The sequence below is a fragment of the Microtus oregoni genome, unplaced genomic scaffold (assembly GCF_018167655.1).
Source record: "Microtus oregoni isolate MIOR12 unplaced genomic scaffold, Mior012 000002F_ref0000024, whole genome shotgun sequence".
In the NCBI taxonomy this organism is placed as follows: domain Eukaryota; kingdom Metazoa; phylum Chordata; class Mammalia; order Rodentia; family Cricetidae; genus Microtus; species Microtus oregoni.
Window position 1 is genome coordinate 13,757,705 of NW_024543061.1, and position 27,976 is coordinate 13,785,680.

General features: G+C 47.2%; 1 protein-coding gene across 1 annotated transcript; it reads right to left on the reverse strand.

Annotated features, from left to right (window-relative positions):
- Positions 1-3,739: 3,739 nt before the first annotated feature.
- Vamp8 (vesicle associated membrane protein 8) lies at positions 3,740-9,100 on the reverse strand. Its single transcript, XM_041641128.1, has 3 exons — positions 8,951-9,100; positions 6,747-6,905; positions 3,740-4,152 (listed from the first exon to the last, which is right to left on the reverse strand). The coding sequence occupies exons 1-3, from the start codon at positions 8,951-8,953 to the stop codon at positions 4,009-4,011; spliced, it is 306 nt and encodes a 101-aa protein (XP_041497062.1). The 5' UTR covers positions 8,954-9,100; the 3' UTR covers positions 3,740-4,008.
- Positions 9,101-27,976: the final 18,876 nt, after the last annotated feature.

The following is a 27,976-nucleotide window of genomic DNA, read 5'->3' on the forward strand; positions in this document are numbered from 1 at the left end:
TGTTAAGGGAAAAATTCAGCTGTAAACTGCGGCTGGACATGAGCTTGCCTAGCGTGCACCAAGCTCTGGGGTTGATCTCCAGCATTACAGAAACTTGATCTGGTGGTAGATGCCTGAAATCCCAGCACTGGGGGAGCCAGGCAGAAGGATCAGAAGTTCCAAGCTGCAGGGCGGTGGTGGCACACGCCTTTAATCCCAACACTTGGGAGGCAGAGGCAGGCGGATCTCTGTGAGTTCGAGACCAGCCTGGTCTACAAGAGCTAGTTCCAGGACAGGCTCCAAAACCACAGAGAAACCCTGTCTCGAAAAACCAAAAAAAAAAAAAAGAAGTTCCAAGCCCTGGTCTGATACTCAGTGGGGTTTTTGGAGATAGGGTTTCTCTGTGTATCCCTGACTGTACTGGAACTCACTCTGTAGATCCGGCTGGCTTCAAACTCAAGATCCACCAGCCTCTGCCTTCCAAGTGCTGGGATTAAAGACACACGACGTCACTGCCCAGTTACTATATATAGTGAATTTAAAGTCAGTGTTTACTATATGAGACCCTCTCTAAAAACAAAACAAAAAGACAAACTGAGCTGGCACTGTGGCTTATGACTGTGATCCCAATACTTAAGAGGATGAGGCAGGAAGGCTGACTGAGTTTGAGACCAACCTGAACTACATAGTAAGTTCCAGGACAGCTTAGGCTAGGCTACAAAGCTACAAAGTGAGACTTGATTAAGAATTTCACCCCAATGTAAAAAGAAAGCACTGTGGGAGTGCTAGCTCTGACTTTTCTCTGTTCAGAACTCGTCGTGAGAAACTTGCAGGCCTGTTCCTGTACCAAGGCTGCTGGTGCATCTCCGGCATTTGCATAGCCTTCCTGAACGTCTGTGGAGAAATCACCAAAGCCGTCTTCCATCTTCCAGACCGCCCTTGACATTCCAAAAGAGGCCTCTTAACCAAAGGATCAGAGGCTTTCTTCCCTGGGGTTGAGCCACTGTGAGGACAGATCACTGGTTTCCAAGCTTAGACACAGCACCTCAGAGCAGGTTGGAGAAGAGAGGGTAGGTGTTGCCATGGCAAAACAGACCAAGAGGGGCTATTTGGTACTTTCCCGGTCCTGCCTGGAATCAGGAGCATGGTTCCAGAATCTGGTCTCTATTTAGTCTCCAACTTTTGTCTCTTAACCCTGCCCTTTCCGCACATCCTCCCAACAACAGGTTGTTTCTAATTCTGGAAAGGCTGTGGAGGAAACAGGGGTAGAGGTAGCCAAGAACCTTTCCCACAAACCAATGCAGACTGGGCCCTGGAAAGCACAGTGCTGACGAAGAACCTGGTGGGGAGGAGGGGTCCAGAAGACAGAAAGCTCATTGTGCTGCAGGCCTGTCCTGTGACATTGACTGTGACCAGCATGGGACTCGGGGGAGAGATGCTTGCCCCCACCCCCTCAGAACAGCTGAGATCCAGGGCCCTGTAAAGACCCAGAAGAGCAATGGTGGAAAAAGGCAAACAGAATACACAGAACGACCAACAAAGGAAAAGCTGACTAGTTCCTTCAGCGTTTGGCTCTGAGTTATACCAAGGCCATAGAAAAGAATGGCAGAAGAGCCCTTGAATCAGGTTCTAAATGGCATGTCATATCTTTGCAAACACATCCAGGAGACTAGTTAAGGGACATAACAAGGTCCAAGGAAGACACTGAATTCCACATCCTACCCTAAAGTGCTATGGAGGTTTTAATTCTCCTTGTGGTAAGATCCTTAGGAAATCCTTATTGTGGCCTATGAACAGTGTGCTATGAAGAAAAACAGGAGGGCTTGGGAGAAACAGGAGGGAAAGCCCTTGTTGTGCATGCATGAGGGCCTGAGTTAGGATTCCAGTTCCCTGTAAAGGTCTGACACAGGCTTCTGTAACCTCAGCACTGTGGAGACAGGCAGATCCCTGGAGCTCATTGGTCAGCCATCCTAGCCAAATCCCTGAGCTCCAGGTTTACTGAGTGACCCCGTCTCTGATGTGGAAGTCCTTCTGTATATGTGTTGCTTTTACTGGTTAATGAATAAAGCTGCTTTGGCCTATGGCAGGGCAGAATAGAGCTAGGCTATTTCCTGGCAGGAGAACTAAACGGAATACTGGGAGAAAGTAGGAGTCAGAGAGATACCATGTAGCCTCTGAAGGGGACAACCGCCCCAGGGACCTTACCAGTAAACCACAAGCCTTGTGGTAAAATATAAAATAATAGGAATGGGTTAATTTAAGATGTAAGAGTTAGTTAATAAGAAGCCCGAGCTAATAGGCCGGGCAGTGTTTTAATTAATATAGTTTCTGTGTGATTATTTCGGGTCTGGGTGGCCAGGAATGAATGAGCAGCCTCAGCCTACACGTCTCAAGAAGTATGGTAAGGGCTGGAGCTATAACTCAGTAGTAGAGTACTTATTTTACATACATAATGATGTAGGTCCAATCCCCAGTACCATTAAGGAAGGAAAACAGGGCACACACTAGATAGTAAGGTAGAAAGCAATGAAGACATCCAACATTGACCTCTGGCTTACACATACAAGCACATATAGATACACATGCACCTGCATTCACCAAAAGGATGTACATACACATATATATTTGAGGTGGAAGGGAGGGAAGAAGATGGAGAGATGGTTCTTTGGTTAAGAGTGCAAATTGGCCGGGTGGTGGTGGTGCATGCCTTTAATCCCAGCATTTGGGAGGCAGAGGTAAGCAGGCTTCTGAGTCTCTGAGTTTGAGGCCAACCTGGTCTACAGGGTGAGTTCCAGGATAGACAGAGCTACACTGAGAAACCCTGTTTCTAAAACAAAACAAAACAAAAAGTGCAAATTGTCGAGTAGTTTAGCTGCCTACAGAAGACCTGAACAAGGACATCAATAAACACGCTAATGTGGAAGGGGCACTCTCAAGGGGCCCCAGCCCTAGACAAAACAACAGGCAACTGAGGGATACTGAGAGAGGGAAAATCAGTCTTCCCCAGACATGAGCTCCTTACCTGCTTATCCAACACCAAGTGGTCAGCCCTGAAATCATATGAAATCATAGCATGCAAGCAGCACCAAACATCAGCAGGCTGTATTTGTGTGTGTGCATGTGTGTGTGTAAAACAATAACAACTAAAGAGGCCATGAATTTGAGAGGGCAGGAGGGAGCATGGGGAGGCTGGAGAGAACAACACAGTATAATTACACTTTAATTAATAATAAACAAATTTAAATTTTTTACCTAAGGGGGAAAAAAGAGTGCAAACTGTCCTTGCAGAGGACCCAAGTTTGGTTCCAAACACCCATGATGGGCAGCTCACAGCTTGCTCCAATTCCAGGGGAACCGACATCTTCTTCTGGCCTCTGGGGGCACCTGCATTCACATACCCATACTTTTTAAAAAACAAAAGTCCATATACATACATATATATAATGCATATATATATGCACACACATACATATATATGTATACACATACACACACACTAGAGAGAGAGAATGTGTGTGTCTGTGTGTGTGTGTCAGACAAAAGTATTGATTCTAGCTTGGTATGGTGACTCATAGCTGTAATCCAGGTGTGCAAAGCCTCTGAGCTGCCATCTTTCTTCTATAAAGCTGTGCTTTCTGTCTTTGCACCATCTTGATCCTAGATTGGGAGAAACCGATCCAGAGGGGAGGGGATCCTCAGGAAGAGAGAAACAGAAGGCAAAGGGCAAAAGAGAGAGAGGAAAGCACCTCATACACACAGGGACACTGAAAGGTCTTTATTGCCCACCAGTCACCAGTAGTCTCCGAACCACAAGCAGGCCCTTCTACCCCACTCTCAGGACCCATGAGATGCAGCCACACTGCAGCTCTCTCCTCCCAGGGGATCAAGGTGCTTCTGGAGCATATGATGTAGCGGAAGGCCGTCACAGGGACTAAGCAGCATTTCTGTGGAGGAGGGCAGGAGAGGGCCCCTCTTGGCACACATTAGGGAGGGTTACCCCTGAAGACTAGGGTGGGATGAAAGGGGCTCTTAAGTGGGGATGGTGCCAGTGGCAAAGAGCACAATGAGGATGATGATGACAAGAACAATCACACAGATGATGACAATCATCTTCACATTCTTCCACCAGAACTTCCGGGCCACCTTCTGCGATGTTGTCTTGAAGTGTTCAGACTGTTAGGGACAAGACAAAGTAGTGACCCAGTGCTCCTTCCCTCAGGACCAGAGGACAAATGGAGGCCCACATGCCGGAGTGTAGATGTTTACATTATAAACTGGAGTAACAACCTGGGACAAAGAGCTGGAGCTAGGGTATAGCTACCTCTAAACAAACAAACAAACAAACAAACAAACAAATTTTTCCCGTTACAGTGGGAATGGAAAGGTTTTTCAGTTCCTTTTGCTTCGTTTATTTTTGTTTTGCTTTTTTGAAACAGGGTTTCTCTCTGTAACAGCCCTGGCTGTCCTGGAACTCACTCTGTAAACCAGGCTGGCCTTGAACTCACAGAGATCTGCCTGCCTCTGCCTTCTGAGTACTGTGATTAAAGGTGTATAGCACCACACCCGCCTATGGGAATGGAAAGGTTTTTAAAAATATTTTGATAACATTTGCTGTGCCCCTGTGTGCTGCCATATCACCACAGAGGACAACCTGCAGGAGCTGTCTTTTTCCACGCTGTGTCCTGGGGATTGAACTCATGCCATCGGGCATGGTGACAGGAGTCTTTACCCCTTGGGCTAGCTCTCTGGGTTCTTTGTTTGTTTGTTTGCTTTTAACTTTTGAGCCAGAGTCTCACTATATATCCCTGACTGGATCGGAACTTCAGAGATCTATCTATCTATCTCTGACCTCTGAGTGCTACAATGTGTTACCCTCCTACTTGATAAATCTCTTTCCACAACAATCTGTAGGCCAAGTTCAGAGTTAGAATTCATGAGCTCATGGAGCTTACCTCTGAGCATGGCAGGGGCCAGGACTTCCTTTCCTTTTCCTTCCTTCCTTCCTTCCTTCCTTCCTTCTTTCCTCCCTCTCTCCTTCCCTCCCTCCTTCCTTCCTTCCTTCCTTCCTTGATGGAGGAAGGTCATTGGTTAAGTAATAAAGAAACTGCTTGGCCTCATATGTTAAAACATAGGTGGGAGGAGTAAACAGAACAGAATGCTGGGAGAAAGAAGCTGAGACAAGGAGTCGCCATGATTCTCCCACTCCAGGCAGATGCAGGTTAAGATCATTCCTGGTAAACCAGCTCTTGGACTACATAGATTATTAGAAATGGGCTAGTCCAGGTGTGAGAGTTAGCCGAGAAAAGGCTAGATATAATGGGTCAAGCGGTGTTTAAAAGAATACAGTTTCCGTGTAATTATTTCGGGGCATAAGCTAGAGCTAGCCATGTGGGTGGCCGGGTGCTGGGGACGCAGCCCTGCCGCTCATATTACAACATTTCCTTCCCTCCCTTCCTTTTTTTTCTTTCTTTCTAGTCAGGGTCTCATATAGCGAAGATTGGCATCCATTGCTATGTAGCAAAGGATGAACTTGAACTTTTTAAAATGATATTGACTTATCTATGTTTGTATGTGTGGTGTGCATACAGAGTGGAGGTCAGAGCTTACTCTGTAGGAATCGAGTCTTGTCTGTCAACCAAACATGCACACCCCAGGTACGGAAATCAAGTCCTTAGACTTGGCAGCAAGTGCCTTTACCCATTGTGCCATCTTGACGGCCTGGCTTTGAACTTCTGATCCTCTTGATGCTGCCTCCCAAGAGTTGGGATTACAGGCATGTACCATGATGCTGTTTATATGGTGCCAGGGACTAAACCCAGGGTATCATGAATTTTAGTCAAGAACTCTGCCGCCTGAGTCCTATCTCCAGCCTCCCTTTTTTTTCTTGCCGCACCCCCACTGGCCTGCACAGCGAGGGGTCTCTTACAGCTGCTCATAGTCTAGGTTTGTTTGATTGGCAGAGCAGTCTGGCCTTTGGAGAGCAGACCCACAGGCTGAGGGGTCTGCACAGGAGTGTGCTCCAGATGGGAACATCTACCGACTCCATGACACTTTGTCTTCTCCAGAGGGTTGGGAAAGTAAGAAAATGCTTCCTGATCCCCCAAGTTAACTTCCAGACACTAAGTCTCCATCTTACCTCACAGAAAGCACTAGATTCCAAGATCACACATGGGACCCAGAAAGCCAGAGTTCTCTACAGCATGTGGAAACTGAGCCTTGGCTGATGGCGGACTTAACTTCCCTGAGAAGCTGGCCTAAGCCCATGACTGCAAAGAGGAGAGATGTGTGGAGAGATTATTCTGGCCTTTGGCAGGCAGAGGGGTCCTGGGATCAAAGACTTTCACTGCTCTTCCCAGTCCTGTTTTAAAGCAGACTCGGCAAAACCCTACTTTCCCACTACCAGCCTAATAACTTGTGGAAAATGCTACAAGCCAAGGGCCACTTGCCCTGGGAACATCAACTCCAAATGATTGTCAAGGGCTTCAAAAGAAGAATCAGCTTCAGCCCCAAAGAAGCCTAAGAATGCAGCAGGTGACTGAGCTATCTCTGAAGTGGCTCTGTGGGTGGACCCCCCGCCCAAGACCAAATAGACCCACTCACTGGACTCTGTACCAACCACAGAGGGGAATCAACAGTCTTCTGAATAGGCAAGAGGCCGGTGGACATGGCAGTCTGCCATCCCGTCTGCTCATTTTGCCTCTCCCCCTAGAGCTCCCCCCCACACCATGAGATCTCTCCCTCTAGTCCCGGTTTGCTCCCCAGCTCACCGTAGCTTCCAAGTCCTCTGTCTTGTTTCGGAGATGGTCCAAATTTTCCCCTCGGGCCAAGATTCTTTCCACATTCTGGGCCATGATATTCTTGACTCCCTCCACCTCACTCCGCAGGTTCCTAACTCGGTCATTTCCGGCACCCCCACTGGCGTCCTCCTGGATGTCAATACAGGGGTTAATTAGGCTAAACAGCAGAGGAGCCAGAGGCCAGAGGAGGCTGAAGAACTGAAGCAGATTTTAGCCATTTCTAATACTTTAACTGTTACCAAGAGAACGTTCTTTGTTTATATTAGTTATATCCACATGCGGGGGGGGGGGCACAGGTGTGTATCCCACCTTGAAAGGCCAGAGATTAGCTTCCTGTGGTCAGGTGCTCCTGCGGCGTGCTACCTTGCTTTTGCTCCCCACCCCCCTCAGGCTGACTTTTCGAGAGCTGGCCTGGGGTTCTCAGATTAGCCTGGCCATCAAGCCCACCCTAGCGCTGTGAGCCATCGCACCTAGTGCTTGTGGCCACCACACCTGGGTTTTTTTTTTTTTTTCTTTTTTAACGCGCATCTGGGGATCCAACTCAAATCTCCATCCTTACGTGGCAAGCACTTCACCCACTGAGTCACCTCCCCAGCTTTCTTTCTTTCTTTCCTTATTTATTTATTTACTTATTTATTTGCAATAGGGTCTCAGCCTAGGAAGGCCTCGCTTCCTAAGTAGGATGTCCTTGAACAGCTGACCCTCCTGTCTCTACCTACCCTGTGCTGAGAGTGATTACAGGTGTGCACAGCCAGCCCTCGTTTATGAGGTGCTGGGGATCAAACCCAGAGCTTCATGCATGCCAGGCAAACATGCTACCAACCGAGTCCTGTAGAAGTGTAATATAGATGCACACACACACACACACACACACACACACATGTATGTATGTATATGTGTGGATGCAGAGTGGGGGATATACATGCACACCGCAGCACTCATGTGGAGGTCAGAGGAAACTTTCCTGAGTGGGTTGTCTTCTCCAGTCGGATGGGTAGAACTGGGGAGATGTTGAACTCAGGCTGGTAGGCTCGCACCGAGAGCCCTTTTACCTACCAGCCACCTTGGCTGCCACATTTGTGTGTTTTTAAGTTCCTGAAGATTAGATTTGATTCTGGACTATCATCCGCCTTCTATTTGGGATTTTCAGGGTCCCTGAACAACACACACCCACCTATCCCTATTTCCACTCTCCACAAAGAGAGTCAAGGAGATGACACAGCCGGCGTTTCTGTTCTCCTCAGCGGTGCACAGCTACTGTTCACTGGTCTCCACAGCTACCCTCTTCCCAATCCTAGTGGGTTCTCTCTAAGTGTGAGAGCTGGCCAGCAGAGCACCCTTGCCTGGCCCAACCACCCCAAGTGCCTCTGGAGACAGCTGTGGCCCCCAGAAAGCGTCCTGAGCGTTGGACCACACACTTCTGCTTTCCCAAGAGTTTAGCGCCTGATATAGGCCACACACCACCGCCTGCTTATATAGATATTAAAAGTTCTCCCCGCTGCGGTCTCTCTTTGCAGACGGCTTCTAGATAAGGCTTTTGAACTAGGAGGGAAAAGGCATGGACTCCTCCCTGGTGACCCAGGGGGCCTCAGGTACCAGTCACGGGGTGTGGGCTGAAGCTAGATTGTCAGGGAGAACCGACGCCTGGCTGCTTTACAAACTCAGGCGCTGTTGCTAATGTTTTTAGAGAAGGGGCTGCTTTTGGTGGCCAGGCAGATCTACAGAGGTCTGCAGATATACAGTGCGAGGCTAGGAGGGAGAACTCCATCCCGCTGGGCTGGAATCTGAGCCCCAAAGAGCAGGGGCGCTTGTGGCCCGGTAACGTCACAACACCGGGCTCAGGCCCAGCTGGAGGAGGCGGAGGAGGGGGAGGGTGCGGCGCAGCAGCTTGGCTTGGAATTCGGGTCCCCCAGCCCCCACCGAAACCCTGATCCGATCCAGCACCGAGGTCACGGGAAGAAGGCGGTGGAGAAGTTTCAGGAACCCCTAGCCCAGAGTGCAGAGCTATTTGTGGACGAGTTGTCAAAGTAAGGAGACAGAGGCGGCGCTGGCCCTAGAGGGCCAGCCCTCTGACTGTCGCCAACTTACCTATCTCGACACAAGCAACCCCCAGACCCGATCCCCCTCTAGCAGCCCCCCTAAATCTCTCTTTTCCTAGTCCCCACGCCACTCACCATGTCTCGGAGCACTTGGGCCTCACAGTCTCGCCTAGTCTGTTTCCACTTAGCGCAGCCACAGCTTCACTTCCTGCTTACTCCAACTTTCTGCCCGCCTCCCGCCCATCCCGCGACTCCAGCCTCTCCGGCTCCTGCCACACCTAACTGCAGGTTTCTCCAGGTAGGCGGCCGCCCTCTGCCGCCCTCCCAGTCTCCTCCCAAACAAAAGCTTAAGCTCAAAGCAACAGGGCCGGACCGGGAGGGGGTGGGTAGTGTCTAAGTCGTCCAGAAAGAGAAAATAAAGGATCAACCAACCTTCCTAAGTTTCAGAAACCTGTGAACTCTCCTTTTTATGCTTCAAAGAAGTAATTCTAGTTTTCAGGGACTTAAATTAGCCGTGTTCAGATAGAAACGAATGTACGGGTGAAATATTTCGCTGGGCAACCTTTGTTCCCCAGGGCCAAGCCGAGTGAGAAGAAAGCACTAAAATCCCCAGAAAACGGGGCTGCAGAGATGGCTCAGCAGTTATGAGCACCTGCCGCTCCTGAGGAGAGAAGTTCAGTTCCTTGCACCCACATCTGGCTGCCCACAAACTGCAGCTGGGGTGGGGGTGGGGGGGAGGGCTGGATGCCCTCTTCTGGCCTCTGTGGGTATATGAACACACATGTGCACACACACATAATTAAATTCTAGGAACGTTCCAAGTTGTGTCTGAGAGAATCTTTTTCTCCTCTCAGGGTTTGTCAGGTGCCGAGGCTGACCTTAGGCCATGGGGAAGAGTGTGAACAGAAAGGGTAGGGCACCTTAGCAGTGTCCGCAGGGCAGAGGACAGTCGGGAAACGGCAGCTCTCTCACCAACCCCTCCTTTCCTTCTAGAGTTCAGCAGTCCTGTATTTCCCTCCGAAGGTCACCATGGGGGTTGGTGACCCTGGTCAGTTGTCCAAAGATTGTCCAATGGATTAGGAGGGGGCCTGGGGTAAAGGGTTTTTCCACCACATGTGGCTGTCCGCCAGAGAAAATCTGCTCTTCTCCGGATGGAGTTTGTCAAGACAGAACAATAACAAGGCACCAAGAGGGCAGACATTCTTTCCCACCCCAGAAGAAATAACAGTGCCAAGGAGGAAATCTTAGTTCTTCCCTATTCCGACAAATAAGAGCCGAAAACAAAACAAAACAAAACAAAAATCCTTTAATAAATTTAGAATCCCTGTATCATTTTGAGACACTTTGTGTTTTTCCTTGCGCATGCTCAGGGACTCCTGGATGAGCTGCATTCCCCCCAAAAAATGCATGCTTAGTTTTACGGAAGTAAATCAAAGCAACTAGTAACACTTTTTAAAAATTGGATTTTTTTTAAGGATTATTTTTATTATTTCTAATTATGTGTATGTGTGGGTATGCCTGAGGGCAGAGGTGTCAGGTTCCTTTTGAGTTACAGGCAGCTGTGAGTTGCCTGCTGTGGGTGCTGGGAACTGAACTCTCTCTGGGAGACTATGCTATGGGATAGGTGTACAGTGTGTGAAGGTGTATTGCTGTGATTGTTGTAATAAAAACCTGCACAGCCCAGGCAGGAAGTATAGGCGGGACTTCTGAGGGGAGAAAGAAAGAGAATGAGGAATCTAGGTGCTCAGGAGAAATCAGGAAACGTGGAAAGGAAATACAAGTTGCAAGATGGAAGAAAGGTAATGCCACGTGAAGACCGTAGACTAATATGAATGGGTTAGTTTAAGTTATAAGAGCTAGTTACAAATAAGCCTAAACTATAGGCCGAGCTTTCTTAAATAATAAGTCTCTGTGTCATTATTTGAGAGCTGGAAGGCAAGACAGAGAAAGACTCTTTACAAGAGTAATACCTTCTCTTAACTGCTGAGCTGTCTCTCCAGTGCCCCAGCAACCCCTTAAAACTGCACAACCCATTTCCTTCCCAGTAAAGCAAAAGAAACAGCTAGAATAAATGGGAATGAGGTTACAACAGAAAAGGTCAGCTCTACACCTGATCTTAGCCAAAGGTCAACAGGTGACGAAAATGTCGGTTCTAAACGAAGTCTTAGTCTGCAGATTCTCTCGGTGAGGCAGGGCTCAAGTGGTCACAAAAAAAGAACTGGGACCTGGAGAGATGGCCATCCACTAAAGCAGGTACTGCTCTTCCAGAGGACCCAAATTTGATTCCCAGCACCCAGCCGGATCAGGCAGCTTGTTTCCTGCAACTCTAGCCCCAAGGGATCCGACGTCCTCTTCTGGCCCCAGCAGATGCTGTACTATTGTGCACCACACACACACACACACACACACACACACACACTTAAAATGATAGTGATAGACAGGTGGATCTCTGTGAGTCTAAGGCCAGCCTGGCTTTCTTATCCAGTTCCAGGCCAGCTAGGGCTACGTAGTGAGGCTCTGTCCAAACTAACTAAATAAATAAATAAAATTAGTAAAAATGAAATTAAATATTTTTAAAAGGGAAGAATTGTATTTTAAAAGAGTCATCCTGAACTGAAGGAGGTCTACGAGACATAACCCATCTGGGCCAGGTGTGGGTGCCTTTAATCCCAGCACTTGGGAAGCAGAGGCAGGGGAATCTTTGTGAGTCTGAGGCACTGGTCTACTTAGTGAGTTCCGGAATGTTTGGAGTCCTGGGTCTGCCCCCAGACCTCCCACCCCCAAACCCTTCATCTCTACGTGTATTGTCAATACAGTGCTGACTCATGTGGCCTTCGAACAGTCGGTCTGGCTAGTGACAACTGAGGCTATAAAGTGCATGTCAGATTTTAAAAATGTAGTATAAAAATACTACACTTTAATAAATTTCATTAGTATCTTATAGGCTGGTGTGGTGTCCCATATCTGTAATCCCATAACTCAGGAGTCTGAGGCCGGGGCAGTCACATTCAAGGCTACCTCAGGCTACATAGGGTGAGCTGTGGCCAGCCAGACCATGACTTCAGTAAACCCAGCCAACTGATAGCAGTTGAAATGGTGCTTTGGACTCATTCAGCTAAGATCGATACACGTGCACCACCATGCTTTCGTATGGTGCTGGGTTGAATCTAATGCTCCCTGCAGTGCCAGGTGAGGGCTCCACCATCTGAGCTGCACATCCAGCCCCTTGCACAGTTTTCATTTGACTAGTAGAGAAAATTAAACTGCACAACTAATAAAAACTTTATGCTTTTCTCTTTGGTGATGGGTCCTGGGGGTTGAAGCCAGGGTCTACTGTTGAGTCACAGCTGCCTCTCCTTTCACTGTCCTGAAAGACACAGAAGGCCTTGGAATCCCTGGAACTGTGGGCACCCCCTGATGTGGGTGTGGCCAACTGAACTAAGGGCAGCTTGTGCTCTCAACTGCTGAGCAATCTCTCCAGTTCTCTCTTTGGGATTTATTATTTTTATTTTATTTTGTATCGTGAGACGGAATCTCCTAATGGAGCTCAGGTGGTCTGGAACATGATATAGTCTAGGCTGGTCTGAAACTCAATGATCTTTCCTCCCCAGATTCCTAAATTTGGGGATTAGAGGTGCGAGCCAAAATGCCCAGGTGTTCCTTTTCCTGCCTCCCCGCCCCCTTGCCTCCCTCCTCCCTTTTCTTTTTTTCTCCCCCCCTCACTTGCCTTTCTCTCTGCTTGCCCTCCTCCCTTCCCCCTTGCCTCCCACTGAACCTAGAGCTCCCTAGCCTCTGGGGTGGGAGCAGCCTGTTGAGATTGTTTTGCATGGATTTTTTTTTTCTAGAAAGAAGAGAGTGGTCTGCTTCAAAAGAAATAAAAAGCTCAGTAACTTTTCTGTGCCCCTTGTTAAAGTGTGGTTTCTTTTTTTCCCCTTGGGACAAGGTCTTATGGAGCTGGGACTGGCCTGGAGCTCATGGTGCAGTTGAGAATGATCCTACTGTCTTCCCCACCCTTGTGCTGGGATTGCAGCCTCACAATACAGACCTCGGGAGGGGAACTCACCCTCAGTGACTGAAGGGGGGGGGCACGACTCACTCTCAGTGACTGATGGGGGGGGAGGACTCACCCTCAGTGACTGATGGGGGGGGAACTCACCCTCAGTGACTGAAGGGGGGGGGCACGACTCACTCTCAGTGACTGATGGGGGGGGAGGACTCACCCTCAGTGACTGATGGGGGGGGAACTCACCCTCAGTGACTGACCAGGGGGGAAACTCACCCTTAGCAACTGACCAGGGGGGGAACTCCTCACCCTCAGTGACCAGGGGGGGAACTCACCCTCAGTGACTGAAGGGGGGGGCACGACTCACTCTCAGTGACTGATGGGGGGGGAGGACTCACCCTCAGTGACTGATGGGGGGGGGGAACTCACCCTCAGTGACTGACCGTAACTTTGTAAGGAATAAGGATAGCAGGTCATAGGTCGAGGCTAGAGAAGCCATGGCAGTGTTTTAAGGATGGTCTCTGTCTTATGATCTTCTGCTGTGCTGCTGATTCAGCTGGGGTAACCTCAGATAAGCCGTTTCCCTTTGGAGCTTCCAGTTTCTGGTTCTGCAGATAGGAATGAGAATGAAGGCTACTTGCAAAATCACTTTTGATGCTAGGCATGTGGCTCACTCCTCTAATTCCAGCCTGTGAAGGCCAAGCAGGAGGATGGATTACAGTGAGTCTGAGGCCAGCCTGGGCTCACAGTGAGCTTGAGGCCAGCCTAGGCTAACAGAGCCTCAAAGCAAAAACAATAAAACAAAAAAAGTCAGGCATTCCTGTACTTAGTATTTGAGTGTCGGAGGCAAAAGGATCAGGAGTTCAAGTCCAGCTTTGGCTATATACCTATAGCTAGAATCCGTCTAAAAACAAATAGGCACAACTAAGAAAAACGCAAGTGAGAGAAAGGGGAGAAAATGAGAAAATAGGGAAGAGGAATATTACAGCCTGAAAAGGCAACTAGTGTTAGGCTGGCTGGGTTACATATGAAGACCTCATCTTTTAAACAAACAAACAGAACCTGGAAACAACCTAGATGCCCTTCAATGGAAGAATGGATGAAGAAAGTATGGAATATATACATATTAGAGTATTACTCAGCAGTAAAAAACAAGGACTTCTTGAATTTTGCATACAAATGGATGGAAATAGAAAACACTATCCTGAGTGAGGTAAGCCAGACCCAAAAAGAGGAACATGGGATGTTCTCACTCATATTTGGTTTCTAGCCATAAATAAAGGACATTGAGCCTATAATTCGCGATCCTAGAGAAGCTAAATAAGAAGGTGAATCCAAAGACAAACATATAGGCATCCTCCTGAATATTAACCTTCATCAGGCGATGAAAGGAGACAGAGACAGAGACCCACATTGGAGCCAGGACAGAAATCTCAAGGTCCAAATCAGGAGCAGAAGGAGAGGGAGCACGAGCAAGGAACTCAGGACCGTGAGGGGTACACCCACACACTGAGACAATGGGGATGTTCTATGGGGAATTCACCAAGGCCAGCTGGCCTGGGTCTGAAAAAGCCTGGGATAAAACCGGACTTGCTGAACATAGCGGACAATGAGGACTACTGAGAACTCAAGAACAATGGCAATGGGTTTTTGATCCTACTGCACGTACTGGCTTTGGGGAAGCCTAGGCAGTTTGGATGCTCACCTTACTAAACCTGGATGGAGGTGGGCGGTCCTTGGACTTCCCACAGGTCAGGGAACCCTGATTGCTCTTCCAGCTGATGAGGAGAGGGACTTGATCGGGGGAGGGGGAGGGAAATGGGAGGCCGTGGCGGGGAGGAGGCAGAAATCCTTAATAAATAAATTTAAAAACAAACAAACAAAAGCTGGGTATGATTGTTCATGCATGGAGTTCTGGCAGTTGAGCAACAGGGGTAGGGGATCACTTTAAGTTGGAAGCTAGCCTGAGCTACATAGTGAGTTCCAGGCTAGACCTGGCTAAAGAGTGAGAGAGTCTTGTCTCAAAAACAAACAAATTCAACCAAGCAATCATACTTCAGTCTAGATGCCGGGTTTGGGGAGAGCCAGTTTCCTTTGGCTGACGAGTTAAATGCCCCACATGATTGCAGAGCAGGAAGACCTGTTGTCCGGGAGAAATGTGTGGTGGGCCTGTCGCATTTAGGGCCACTTTCGTACTTTACATGCCTCCTTTGAAGGGCTGTTCTGTAGGAGAGCCTTGGGTTTTGTTTGTTACTTAAAAACAAAACTATCTTGAGAAGAAATTCAAACAAAATAAAAACAAGGAGGCTGATTCCAGGCATGGTGATCCAGGCATGGTGATCCAGGCATGGTGATCCAGGCATGGTGATCTAGGCATGGTGATCCAGGCATGGTGATCCAGGCATGGTGATCCAGGCATGGTGATCCAGACATGGTGATCCAGGCATGGTGATCCAGGCATGGTGATCCAGGCATGGTGATCCAGGCATGGTGATCCAGACATGGTGATCCAGGCATGGTGATCCAGGCATGGTGATCCAGGCATGGTGATCCAGGCACAGTGACGCACACTGCAGCTTGGGTGATAAGGCAGGAGAGCTAGCCTGGGCTGCAGTGTGTGCAATGAACTACAAAATGAAGCAAGCATAAAGCAAAGGCTTGGGCATTGCTCTGTGACTGTTTTTCTAGCCAGGCCAAGCCCTGGGTCTGATCCCAGCACCGCACTGGGATGGCTCCATACTGTCATTCCTTCTTGGTCATTTACATGTTCACTCTCTTCACCAACCCCAGCTTCCCAGTGGGCGTCCACTGGTCTCTGCTCTAGACAACTCCATCTGTTTCCAAACTTACCTTTCGGTCCCATCCATCCTTTAGCGACTACTCGCTGGGTTCCCCAAACAAACCTGATCACTCACCTTGCCTCCCGGTTCAAGGCAGACTTCCGGGCAGGCATTCCAGGAGTCCGTTCACTTTCCCAATCTTTCAGGAGACAGCCTTTTCAGCCCTACCCATGCCTGTCCTCCAACACCCTTCCTTGCTGAAAGGCTTCTTCATTCCTTGGGCCTGTGGAAATTCTTCTCATATTTCTTTATTTCTGGAATTCCCAGCAGAATTGAATTTGTGTCTTTCTCCCCCATGTTTATCCTTTTCCCATGCATGCTTGTAGCTGCAAACACATTCTGCTTCTCCAAGACATACATTTTTCATTTATTGTTGAGACTGTATTTTGTTATATAATCTTAGCCTCAAATTTTTTTTTTTCATTTAAACACTGCTTGGCCCATTCTCTTCTAGGCTAATTCTCACATATTAATTTAGCCCATTTCTAATCATCTGTGTATGGCACCCCAAGGTGCGCTTACCAGGAATCTTAGCCTCAAATTTATGATAATCCGCCTGCCTCAACCTTGCCAATCCTGGGTTTACCAGCATGGGGCACCATGCCCAATTTATATTTAAATTATGAAACACAGCACTACTTAAAAAAATTTAAGAATGAATCTCTGAATTTGAGGTCCTGGTCTACATAGTAAGCTCTTGGCCAGCCAAGGCTACATACTGAGTGTTGTTCTTTTTTAAAAATATTGCAAGATCCCCGGTGGCAGTAGGCAGCAGAAATGCTGTAGGTCCCAAATGGTGGTGGCGGGCCATGTGGTGGCAGGCAGCGGGCTCTGGGAGCAGCCAGTCCCAGGCAGAAATGGCTGCCGGTCCCAGAGCTGTGGCCTGAGGGGTGGCGGCGGGGTCCCAGGCAGGAAGACACATGGCGGGCGGGCAGGCAGAAGACAGAAACATGGATAGACAAGACATGCAGGGTGAGGTTGAATGTTTATTCAGGGGGTTATGGAGGAGGTAGGGTGAAGGGGGGGACAGAGAGAGAGAGAGAGAGAGAGAGAGAGGGAGGGAGGGGAGGGGAGGGGAGGGGAGGAGAGGAGAGGAGAGGAGAAAGAGACAGAGAAGGGAGGAAGCTGAGAAGTGGGGAGAGAGGCAGAAGCAAAGCTGCCTCTCAGAGAGGAAGATGGAAAAGAGAGCGAGCTCTGGCCAGAAGCTGAAGATCAGCCTGCCTCAGCAGATGGGGAGGGGAATGGGTGTGGCTTGTCTCTTAAAGGGACCAAAACCATAACACTGAGATCATCCCAGAAACCAAACCAAAACAGACAAACACAGAATCTGTCAAACTAAGGTCGGGGAGCATTTATCTAGGAGCTGTTTGGACAGACTGAACTGGAGCACCCTAAAACCGTGCAGGAGGCAAAGGCAGGGGCTCCTTTGGTTTTGCTTTCTACTGGGGATTTCCAGAGTGGCTTTGGGAGGCAGCCATTGCTTGGGCAGACATCCTAGATTGTAAGCATCCTTGTTAATTATTGAGGGTACTCCTGCTGAGAAATGTCGAAGGCCAGCAGATACTGACTTCAATTGTTTACCCAAGCCTATCAGAACATTCTGTGGTTTAACCTTCAGCAGGCCTGAATGCAGGCCTCTTGGAACCTCCCAACTCCACTTAAAAAAAAAATCTTAATTGCTAGACGTGGGTAGTGGCATGGCACCTGTCATCTCAGCTACTTGGGAAGCTGGAGTCAGCCTGGGCACACAGAAAGACCACATCTCAAACTTAGAAAGAAAAAAGCGCCTAGCACAGGGGTAGTGGCACACATCTGTGATCTCAGCTTTCAGGAGCCTCAAGTGGAAAGAGAAATGAGTACCAGGCTAGACTGGGCTGCATAGTGAGGCCTTGTCTGAAAAAAAAAAAGAAAACTGTTAGTTTAAATGATTTAATTTTCCTTGGCAGATGGCAGGGGCTGTGCCTTACTCAGTATTATATGACAGAGCTTCCCCTTACGGCAACTCATGCAATGTTTTGGATGTTAACATTAGAGCTAAATAAGGTGGGGTTTTGTTGTTGTTGTTGTTGTTTGTTTGTTTCTTCACAATGCAAACAAAATAATATTTTTTATTAGGGAAGACCCATGAAGAAATTTATCTCCCAGCCTTTGGACTCTTCCATGAGACGTAACGCTGAAGGCTTTGCATGAATCCTGAAGGGGTACGCCGGAAACTAGCCGCTCTCTGAACCGAAGCAGGTCACTAGGCAAAGGCTGTTGAATTAGCGCAACCCATTAATTGTATGCCGGGGGTGGGGGTATTTTGTTTGTTTTTTAATTTAATTTTTTAAATTTTATGTGCATATTGGTGTTTTGCTTGCATGTATATCTGTGTGAGGGTATCACATCTTGGAGTTACAGACTGGTGTGAGCTGTCACGTGTATGCTTGGAGTTGAACACGGGTTCTGTGGAAGAACAGTCAAAAGTGTCTTAACTGCCGAGCCCTCTCTCCAGTCCCTGGACATGTTGTTGTTTTTTAAATATTTATTTATTATGTATGCAGTATTCTATCTGTGTGTATGCCTGCAGGCCAGAAGAGGGCACCAGAATTGAACTCAGGACCTTTGGAAGAGCAGGCAATGCTCTTAACCACTAAGCCATCTTTCCAGCCCCCCGACATTTTGTTTTTTTAAGACAGATGTATTTCTTGTATCCAAAAGACTCTAGGTGAATGTTGCCACCTACCTAGCTCACCCAGAACTTCCAATTTCTCAAAGGAAGTTGTCCTTGACTTTGAAATCCCTTTTCCCTTCTGTCTCTCTCTGGTGTTTTGCCCGTATGTATGCCTGCGCACCTTGTGGTGGTCGTCAGAGGCCAGAGAGGGCATGGGATCACCTAGGACTAGAGCTGTTGACAATTGTGAGCTGCCATGTGGGTGCTGGAACTGATCTCAGATCCTCTGGAAGAGCATTCATTGCTCACAACTGAAGAGCCATCTCTCCAACCTGAAATTGTACTTATACTAAAGCCAGCTCAAATGCTACTGCCGTGTGTGCATGTGTGTGCTTGTGTGTGCAGGTACATTTGGCAGTAAAGGTCCGAGGACAATGGGTATGATTCCTCTCAGGCAACAGACACTTTGTTGTTGTTGTTGTTGTTGTTGTTAAAGACAAGGTCTCTCACAGGCCTAGAATTCACCAACTAGACTACATTAGCTGTCCGACAAGCCCCAGGGAATGGCCAGTTTCCATCTCCCCGCCCCTGAGATTGCAGGTCCATTGCCCATCTGTGTTTAGATGTCATCAATGGGTCCTGTGCACGCTAAGGAAGCACTCTAGCAGCTGGGCTGCACCACAGGCCAAAATTCAAAACAAACTGACAAAAACTTTCTTAATCTCCTAGTTCATTTTCCCCAGTGCTCCCATAGAATGTATTTATGATTCAGGACTTTCTACTCTAGTGGTACCGCTAGAGTTCTTAGGGTCAAAACCTGGGCTATAAAAGCCCCAACAAGCTAGATTTGGCCTCCAAACCCCAAGACATAAATTAAAGAGACAAGTAATAGAAACACAGAGAGGAGATTGATTCGATGTGTCCACATTGGAGAGAGCAGCAAATAAAGAAGTCAAGTGACCCCAAGTCCACCTTTAGGGTATTGACGTGAGGTTTAGACTCAAATAGAGGACAAGAGGCTTGCATAACTGAGCAGGCTTGGCCGGTGTGTGCTCCTTAAACCATGGACCCCTCAGGGCCTCTACTCTAGCCTGGCCAACCGAGTAATCTGATAGTAGACAGAATTCTGTGAAATCTCTCCTGGGAAGCATCTTCTTCCTGCCTGACACCAGACTTAAGCCTTTCCCTTACTCTAGTTCAGGAATCATGGAGAAAGTTTAATTCTTTGGAACCAATAGTCTGACAGCCTAAGCAGGGGCACAAGTGATGTGGGAGTGATTTCTTTCTAATCTGTTGCTTTCATTGGTTAATTAATAAAGAAACTGCCTAGGCCCATTTGATAGGCCAACCCTTAGGTGGATGGAGAAAACAGAACAGAATGCTGGGAGAAAGAAGCTGAGTCAGTGAGTCGCCATGATTCTCCCGCTCCAGACAGACGCAGGTTAAGATCTTCCTGGTAAGCGCACCTCATGGTGCTACATAGATTATTAAAAATGGGTTAAGAGGCTAAAACTAATGGGCCAGGCAGTGTTTAAAAGAATACAGTTTCCGTGTAATTATTTCGGGCATAAGCTAGCCATATGGCCTGCCGGGTGCCGGGGACGCAGCCCCGCCGCTCTTATTACAACACACAAGTGTCTCTCTTTAGCGTATCTTCACTCCTATTAGATAGATGACTACAGAAGTTGCCTATTATTTCCATATCATTAATTTTTCATTTTTATTTATTTATTTATTTATTTATTTATTTATTTATTTATTTTGTATACAATGGTCTGCCTGCATGTACATCTGTAGGCCAGAAGAGGACAGCAGGTCTCATTACAGGTGGTTGTAAGCCACCATGTGGTTGCTAGGAATTGAACTCAGTGTTGAGATAAGATTGGTGGACTGGGCTGCGTCCCGCCACCCGGCTAGCTTCACCCGAAATAATTACACAGAAATTGTATTCTTTTAAACACTGCTTGGCCCATTAGTTCCAGTCTCGGCTAACTCTCGCACCTGGACTAACCCATTTCTAATAATCTGTGTAGCCCAAGAGGTAGCTTACCAGGGAAGATCTTAACCTGCGTCTGGAGTGGGAGAACCATGGCAACTCACTGAATCTGCTTCTTTTTCCCAGCATTCTGTTCTGTCTACTCTGCCTATCTAAATTCTACCCTATCAGACCAAGCAGTTTTCTTTATTAGTTAACCAATGAAAGCAACAGATAGACAGATGACCCACCTCCATCAAACTCAGGACCTCTGGAAGAACAGCCAGTGCTCTTAACCACTGAGCCATCTCTCCAGCCCATAATTTTTTCATGTGTGTGTGTGTGAGAGAGAGAGTGCACACGCACACGCGTGTTCAAGGGGAGGTCAGAGGACAACTTGCAGAAGTTGATTGTCTCCTTCTACCAAGTGGGTCCCAAGTCTCAGTCTCAGGCAATTAGGCCTGGCAGCAGTTACTGAGCCATCCTGCCCGCCTTCGTCATCGTCTTAGTCAGTGTGCTGATGCTGTGAAGAGACACCATGACCATGGCAACTCCGATAATGGAAAGCATTTAACTGGGGGCTGCCTTACAGCTTCAGCAGCTTGGTCCATTGTAGTCTGCTTGGTGGCAGGCATGGTGCTGGAGAGGCAGTGAGAGCTTCACAAACTGATCCTCAGGTAGCAGGCAGAGACACTGGGCCTGGAGAGGCTTTTGAACTGGCCTCCTCCAACAAGGACACACCTTTTAATTCTTCCCAGCAGTCCTCCAAATGGGAACCACACGTCCAAATGGATGGGGATCATTCTTACTAAAGCTACCACAGTTATTGTCATTATGATTAGTCCTGTGGATAACTCAGAACTTGACACTTGCTAAGTACACCCTTCTACTCAAACTCCACTCTCCATCCCTCCATTCTATGGCTGCCGGCTTCCCTCTTCCCCTCCCCATTTTGTTTTTCAGACTGAGTCTCACATCGTCTAACTGATCTCCAGTTCAATATATAGCCAAGGATGGCCTTGAACTCCTCACCCTCCTGCCTCTACCCGCCAAGTGCTGGGATTACAAGAGCGAGCCACTTGTATATAACAGACTGGGATGTTAAACACGGTGGAATTAACTTGGGGCGGGTGGGTACTTCTGAGGACCAAACTCAGAGCCTCATGCACGTTAGGCACGTACTTTACTGCTGAGCTACAGCCCAGAAGCACCACTGTGCATGATCCTAGAAGAGTCGATGCAAACTTTCCAGGCCGCACTGACTCCCTCTGGGCCCCAGGTTTCTACTTTTTGTTTTCTGTGTACAGATGTTTTGCCTGCTGGGCCGCAGTGTAATAGTGATTGCGAGACCCATTTCTTATAGGTCTGTAGTTTCCAAAGCGATGTGACCTGCCTTGCCTGTTAGGATAACCTAGCAGTGGACATGTCCCCAACAGCAGGAACACTATTGATCTAGTGCTTCCAGCTGCCAAGCACATTTGGCCCCAATAACCCCTGCTTTCATGTCTACATCTGCTAGCAGTGCTGCTCAGTGTGGCTCAGAGCTCCTGGGGTCTTCAAGGACAGCAGCTACAATAACACCACCATGTTGACATTTGCACTGGTGATGCTGGCAACAGCAAGAAGGAAGGCAGAGGCAGCAAATTGGAACAGTATCCATCCATGTTCCTACTGTTGCATATTTACAGAGTTGGCTACTTACTTCTGTGCTTCTTTATTCATTTTATGCTTTGTTTGTTCCTTTGTGTGTTTTGGGGACAGTATCACATGTAACCTAGACTGGCTCCAAACTTTCTATTCAGCTAATGGCCTTCCTGCTTCCATCTCCCAAGTACTGGGATTACAGACATGCACCAACACGCCGGGCTTGAATTTTTTGTTTGTTTTATTTTACATTTATTTATTAAAAATTGTAAATGATTTATTTTAAGGTCAAGCCCAGTACTTGAGAGGCAGATGCAGGGAGAGCACTGTGATTGCAAGGCCAGCCTGGCGACTTCCAAGCAGGTCAGAGCTACCTAGTGAGATTTTGCTTGCATGCCTGTGTGGTACTCTTGGAGACCAGAAGGGGGCATCAAATCCCTTAGCGCTGAAGATGCAGGTGCCTGTGAGCTACTGATACAGGTGCTAGAGTCCAAACTCTCTTCTGGTAGAGCAGTAAATGTTCTTAACTATTAAATCATACTTCCAGGCTGGTTGGCTTGCTTGTTTGCTTGTTTGCTTGTTTGCTTGCTTGCTTCCTTCCTTCCTTCCTTCCTTTTTCTTTCTTCTTTCTTTCTTTCTTTCTTTCTTTCTTTCCTCCTTTTAAATTGTGTGTGTGTGTGTGTGTGTGTGTGTGTGTGTGTGTGTGTCTGATGCCCTCAGAGGCCAGACACATTGGATCACTCTGGAACCAGAGCAACAGTGGTCGTGAACCACTCAATGTGGGTACCAGGAAGCAAGCTCTCTTAATGATGAGACATGGCTCCTGCTACCCTATTGATGTTTTAAAAAATATTTTGTTTGATTTTTATTTATTTTAAATGTATGTGAGTGTTTTGCCTGAATGTATATTTGTGAGCCTGGGACCCACAGAGGCCAGAACTAGGTCTTGGATCCCCTAGAACTGGAGTTACAAATAGTTGTGAGCTTCCAAGTATGTGCTAGGAAGTGAACGCCGATCCTCTGGGAGAGTAGTCCGTGCTCTAACTGCTGAACTATGTCTCTAGTCCCCTTTATTTTATTTTAATTTGTGTGTGTGTGTGTGTGTGTGTAGATGTGTGCACATGAGTGTAGTTGTCCATGGAGACCAGAAAGCATCAGAGTTGAAGTTACAGGCAGCTGTGAACTGCCCGATTTGGGGGTAGGAAATTGAACTTTGGGTCTCTGAAAGAGCAGTATGTGTTCTTTAACTACGAAGCCATCTTTCTATGCCCTTATTTTTTTTCGAAATGGTGCTATGTATCCCAGGCTATTTCATTAAGTAATCCAATTAAGTAATAATAATTGTGATCTTCTAATTCTCCTGCATCCACCTCCTGGGATTACAAATGTGTACCACCTCACCTTATTTTATGTGGTGCTTGGGACCGAACCCAGGGTTTCATGCATGTTAAGCAGGCATTCTACCAACTGAGCTACATTCCCCGCTCCCTGGATTACAATGTGTGTAGTTTTGTCTGTTCACACGTGTGCCATGGTGTGCATATGAAGGTCAAAGGACAATCTTGGATGTTGGTACTAATTATCCATCTTATTTGACAGGGTCTCTTGATATTCACTGTTACTTAGGCAGATTAATGAGCTGGCCCTGCAAGCTTCCAGGAGCTTTCTGGTTTGTGTTTCCCATTTCTCCTTAAAAAAAAAATCACTGGGATTGGGCTAGAGAGATGGCTTAATGGTTAAGAACACTGGCTGCTCTTCTGGAGGTCCTGAGTTCAGTTCCCAGCAACACGTGGTGCCTCACAGCCATCTGTACTGGGATCTGGTGCCCTCTTCTGGCTTGCTGGCATACGTGCAGGGAGAACACTATACATAATTTTTTTTTTTTTTAAAGGACTGAAGCTATAGCTCAGTGTAGAGGGCTTGCTGAGTTCGCAGAAAGCGATGTTCTCCAGTGCTATTAAAAATAAATAATATTCACTCGGGAGGCAGAGGCAGGCGGATCTCTGTGAGTTTGAGACCAGCTTGGTCTACAAGAGCTAGTTCCAGGACAGGCTCCAAAACCACAGAGAAACCCTGTCTCGAAAAAACCAAAATAAATAAATAAATAAATAAATAAATAAATAAATAAATAATATTAGCTGTCTAGGTAAGATCACTTGCTGTGTAAGCCTGATGATCTGAGCTGAGCTCCATGGAATCAAAAAAAGCTGGATGAAAAGGAGCAAGCGTCTGTGACCCCAGCACACTCTCAGAGGAGATGGGAAAGAGACAGGAGACTCTCAGGATGCTTGCAAATCAGAGAGCCCGACTTTCGCTGCAGCAGAGAGACCTATGGATGGAAGATGGAGACCAGCACCTTAAGGTGGTTCTCTGGCCCCAACAAGTGCTCTCAACTCACACACACAGACAAGCACCCCCAAATATATCATAATACAATTAATAAATAAAACCACCTGTACAGTATGGATATGTGTGGTACCAGAGAAGAGTCTAGAATGATTTTTAAAAAGACTATTAAATTGATTTTTCCTCTTGTCCAGTTAAATATGTGTATGGCCATATTTCCCTCCTATCCTTTAACTAACATTTCAAAACAGATTGAACAGAGAAGCTAATATGAGAATGTAGCTATGCTGGGTGATGGTGGCACAGGCTTTAAGTTCAGCGCTCGGGAGGCAGAGGCAGTGGATCTCTGTGAGTTTGAGGCCAGTCTGGTCTACAGAATGAGTTCCAGGACAGCTAGGGCTGTTACACAGAGGGGAAAAAAAGAATGTAGCTATGTTTAACTGAACAAAAAATGTAAGAGAACTGTATATAAAACAACACTGAGCTTTGTTTGAAATATATTTTTGGGGTTTATGGAAGAAAAGTCAACTTCTTTCTGTTAGAGCTATTAGCTGATCCACTTGTCCAGTGACTGTTTGTTCTATTTATATAGGTGCTATAATAAGAACTGTGTGCTGGCTAGTATTTTTGTCAACTCGACACCAGCTAGAGTCATTTGCCCAAGCCTGTGGGGGCATTTTTCTTGACCAGTGGTTGATGTGGGAAGACCCAGTCCACTTGGGTTGGTGCCACCCCAGGGAAGGTGATCCAGAGTTGTATGAGGAAGCAGGCTGACCAAACCAGGAACTAGCAAGTCAGTAAGAAGCGTTCCTTCAGAGGCTCTGCTGCAGTTCCTGCCTCCAGGTTCCTGCCGTGGGTTCCCACCCTGACTTCACTCACTGATAGGCTGTGATGTGGTACTGGGAGTTGAAAGAAACCCTTTCCTCCCCATGTTGCTTTTGGTCATGGTGTTTCATCACAGCAACAGAAACCCAACCAAGACGCAGTGTATTTACTGGAAGGCAGATTAGCCAATAGCACCAAGCCTCTTAGCAATTTAAATAAAAAAATTGCAAAATGTTTTGAGGCTCGATTTTGGAACTCCAAGAGTGTTTGATTTCTGATTTCTGTTTTCTGTAGAACGAAAGCAGGTTATTCCATTGACATGTAAACACAATATGTTTTCTGTTCTGCTGGTATAAATTCAACACCAACTCCTCATACACATCAGTTATGAGCATAAAGTGTATCATGTAACCACAAATCTATAACATTGGAAGGCTTGGACAAGAATGGATGCTGTGGGGCTGAGAGATGGCTCAGGGGTTAAGAGCACTGGCTGTTCTTCCAGAGGTCCTGAGTTCAAGTCCGAACCACCACGTGGTGGCTCACAACCATCTGTAATGAGATCTGGCGCCCTCTTCTGGCCATCAGGGATACATGTTGGCAGATGCTGTATACATAATTAATATGTAAACCTTTTAAAAAAGGAGTGGATGCTGCTAGAATAATGTTGTTTCCTTTGATGAGTGCTGAGCATCTCTCTCCCCCAGGTTATTTCTTCAGTGTTGCAACCGCCTCGACCAGCAAGGATGACGCCACACCGGAGCTCTTCTTGCAAGCAGCTTTATTCAGGGCCTTTTTTACAATTGTCTCTCTCTCTCTTCTCTCCCCGGGCAAGCCTCTCCCAGCCCTTAAGTAGGCCTGGGCTACCAACCCTGGATAGCCACGTGGGCACCATCCATTGGACCATGCACACGCAAGCAGCTTGCGATCATCAGGTGATGATCACAAGAGTCTGGTCTTAACCAAATAAGGAATTGTTTATCAGAGAGCGCTCACTTTCGGGATCGTGGAGGGTGGAAGCCAGCGCCCTCTTTAATGTGCGGATCCACACAGCTCTCTACACTTCAGCTTGTCAGAGCAGTGATGAATGGTTGTCTCATAACCAAATTAGAGTGAAGACACCGGCCACATAATGCACATGCTGCAGTGTGTGTGTGTGTGTGTGTGTGTGTGTGTGTGTGTGTGTGTGTATGCATACATGTGGGCATAGCCCAGATGTTAATGGCTGGTAGCTTCTATCGGAGCTTTAAAAGAAGGCATTATTGTTGTTGTTGTTATTATTGTTTTTCTAGACAGGGTTTCTCTGTGTAACAGACCCGCTGTCCTGGAACTCACATAGATCCACCTGCCTCTGCCTCCCAAGTACTAGGACTAAAGGCGTGGTACCACCACACCTGGTTATTTACTATTTTTTATTTTATGTGTTTATTTTGCCTGCATGTGTGTCTCTATACCGTGTGCATGCAATGCCCCAAGAGGACACAAGAGGGAGTCGGGATCCTCTGGAACTGGCGTGAGAGAAGGATGTGAGCCATCATATGGTTGCTGGGAACCAAATCTTGGTTTCTGCAACAGTAACAAGCACTCTTAACCGCTGAGCCATCTCTCTAGCCTCCACCTGGTCTCTCCGAGATGAGATCTTTCCATAAACTTGGGGCTCACTGATTCCTTCAGTGAATGCTGGCTGTCATCTTTCTGTCTTCATCCCCCAGGACCAGGAAGGAGTGCAGAGCTTCAGAACCAGGTATAGTGTAAATTCTAATTGGTCTTTGTAGAAGGAGCTACGGGCTGTGTTCCGCCGCCTGGCTCCTGGCCACTGGCTAGCTTTATACCCGAAATAACAACACACAAACTGTATTCATATAAACACTGCTTGGCCCATTTCTATTAATGTGTGTAGCACCACGAGGTGGTGACTTATCTTGCCTAACCCATATTTAGTAATCTGTGTAGCACCAGTCTTACCAGGAAAGATTCAGCATGTTTGACCTGGCGGCTTGCTTCATCGCGTCTGCCCTGAAGAAGAGAGCATGGCATCTGAGCTCACTTCCTCTTCCTCCCAGCATTCTGTTCTGGTTACTCCACCCACCTATGTTCTAACTTATCAGGCCAAGCAGTTTCTTTATTAATTAACCAATGACCTTCCTCCATCAGGTCTTAATAATAAAAACCCAGAGTCAGATATCAGGATAAATGCTGAAAAACCAGAGAAGTAAAGGAGCCAGCCACTAGGGAGACTTTTTACCTCTATTGAATGCTCAGACCAAAGGGGGCATGGTCCTGTCTCCACAGATCCTCAGACTGAGCACCTTGAGCTCCTATTTCCTCCTACCTTATATTCCTCTCTCTGCCCAGCCATATCCCTTCCTGTCTCCACCTCCCTAGTGTTGGGATTAAAAGCGTGTGACTCTCAAGTACTGGGATTAAAGGTGTGAGCCACCTGATGCGGGATGTTCTTCTATATGCTATAAATATGTCTTATTAACATTGATTGATAAAGAAGCTGCCAATAGCCAGACAAAATATAACTAGGCAGGAAATCCAAACAGATACAGGGAGAAAGAAAGCATAGTAGGGAAGACACAAGCAGCTGCAGCTAGAGAAGTAAGATATGAGGTAACAAGCCACCAGCCTTGTGGTAAAGTATAAACTAATAGAAATGTAACTCATTTCTAAGTCAACTCTAATCTAAGTTGTAAGAGCTAGTCAATAATAAGCCTGAGCAAATAGGCCAAACAGTATGTAATTAATATTAAGCATCTGCGTGGTTATTTTAGAAGTTGCTGTGGGACCAGGTGGGATGAGAAACCTCCAGTTACAAAACAGGATAGTGATTTAAAGTTCATTCCACCTATAATTCAGGTTTTTCCAACTT

What these genes read in the sequence shown, in the direction of transcription:
- Vamp8 (XM_041641128.1), bottom strand. An exon ending in CAGAGGACTTGGAAGCTACG is followed by an intron (nt 4,153 to 6,746) that starts GTGAGCTGGGGA and finishes TGTCCCTAACAG; the next exon opens with TCTGAACACTTCAAGACAAC.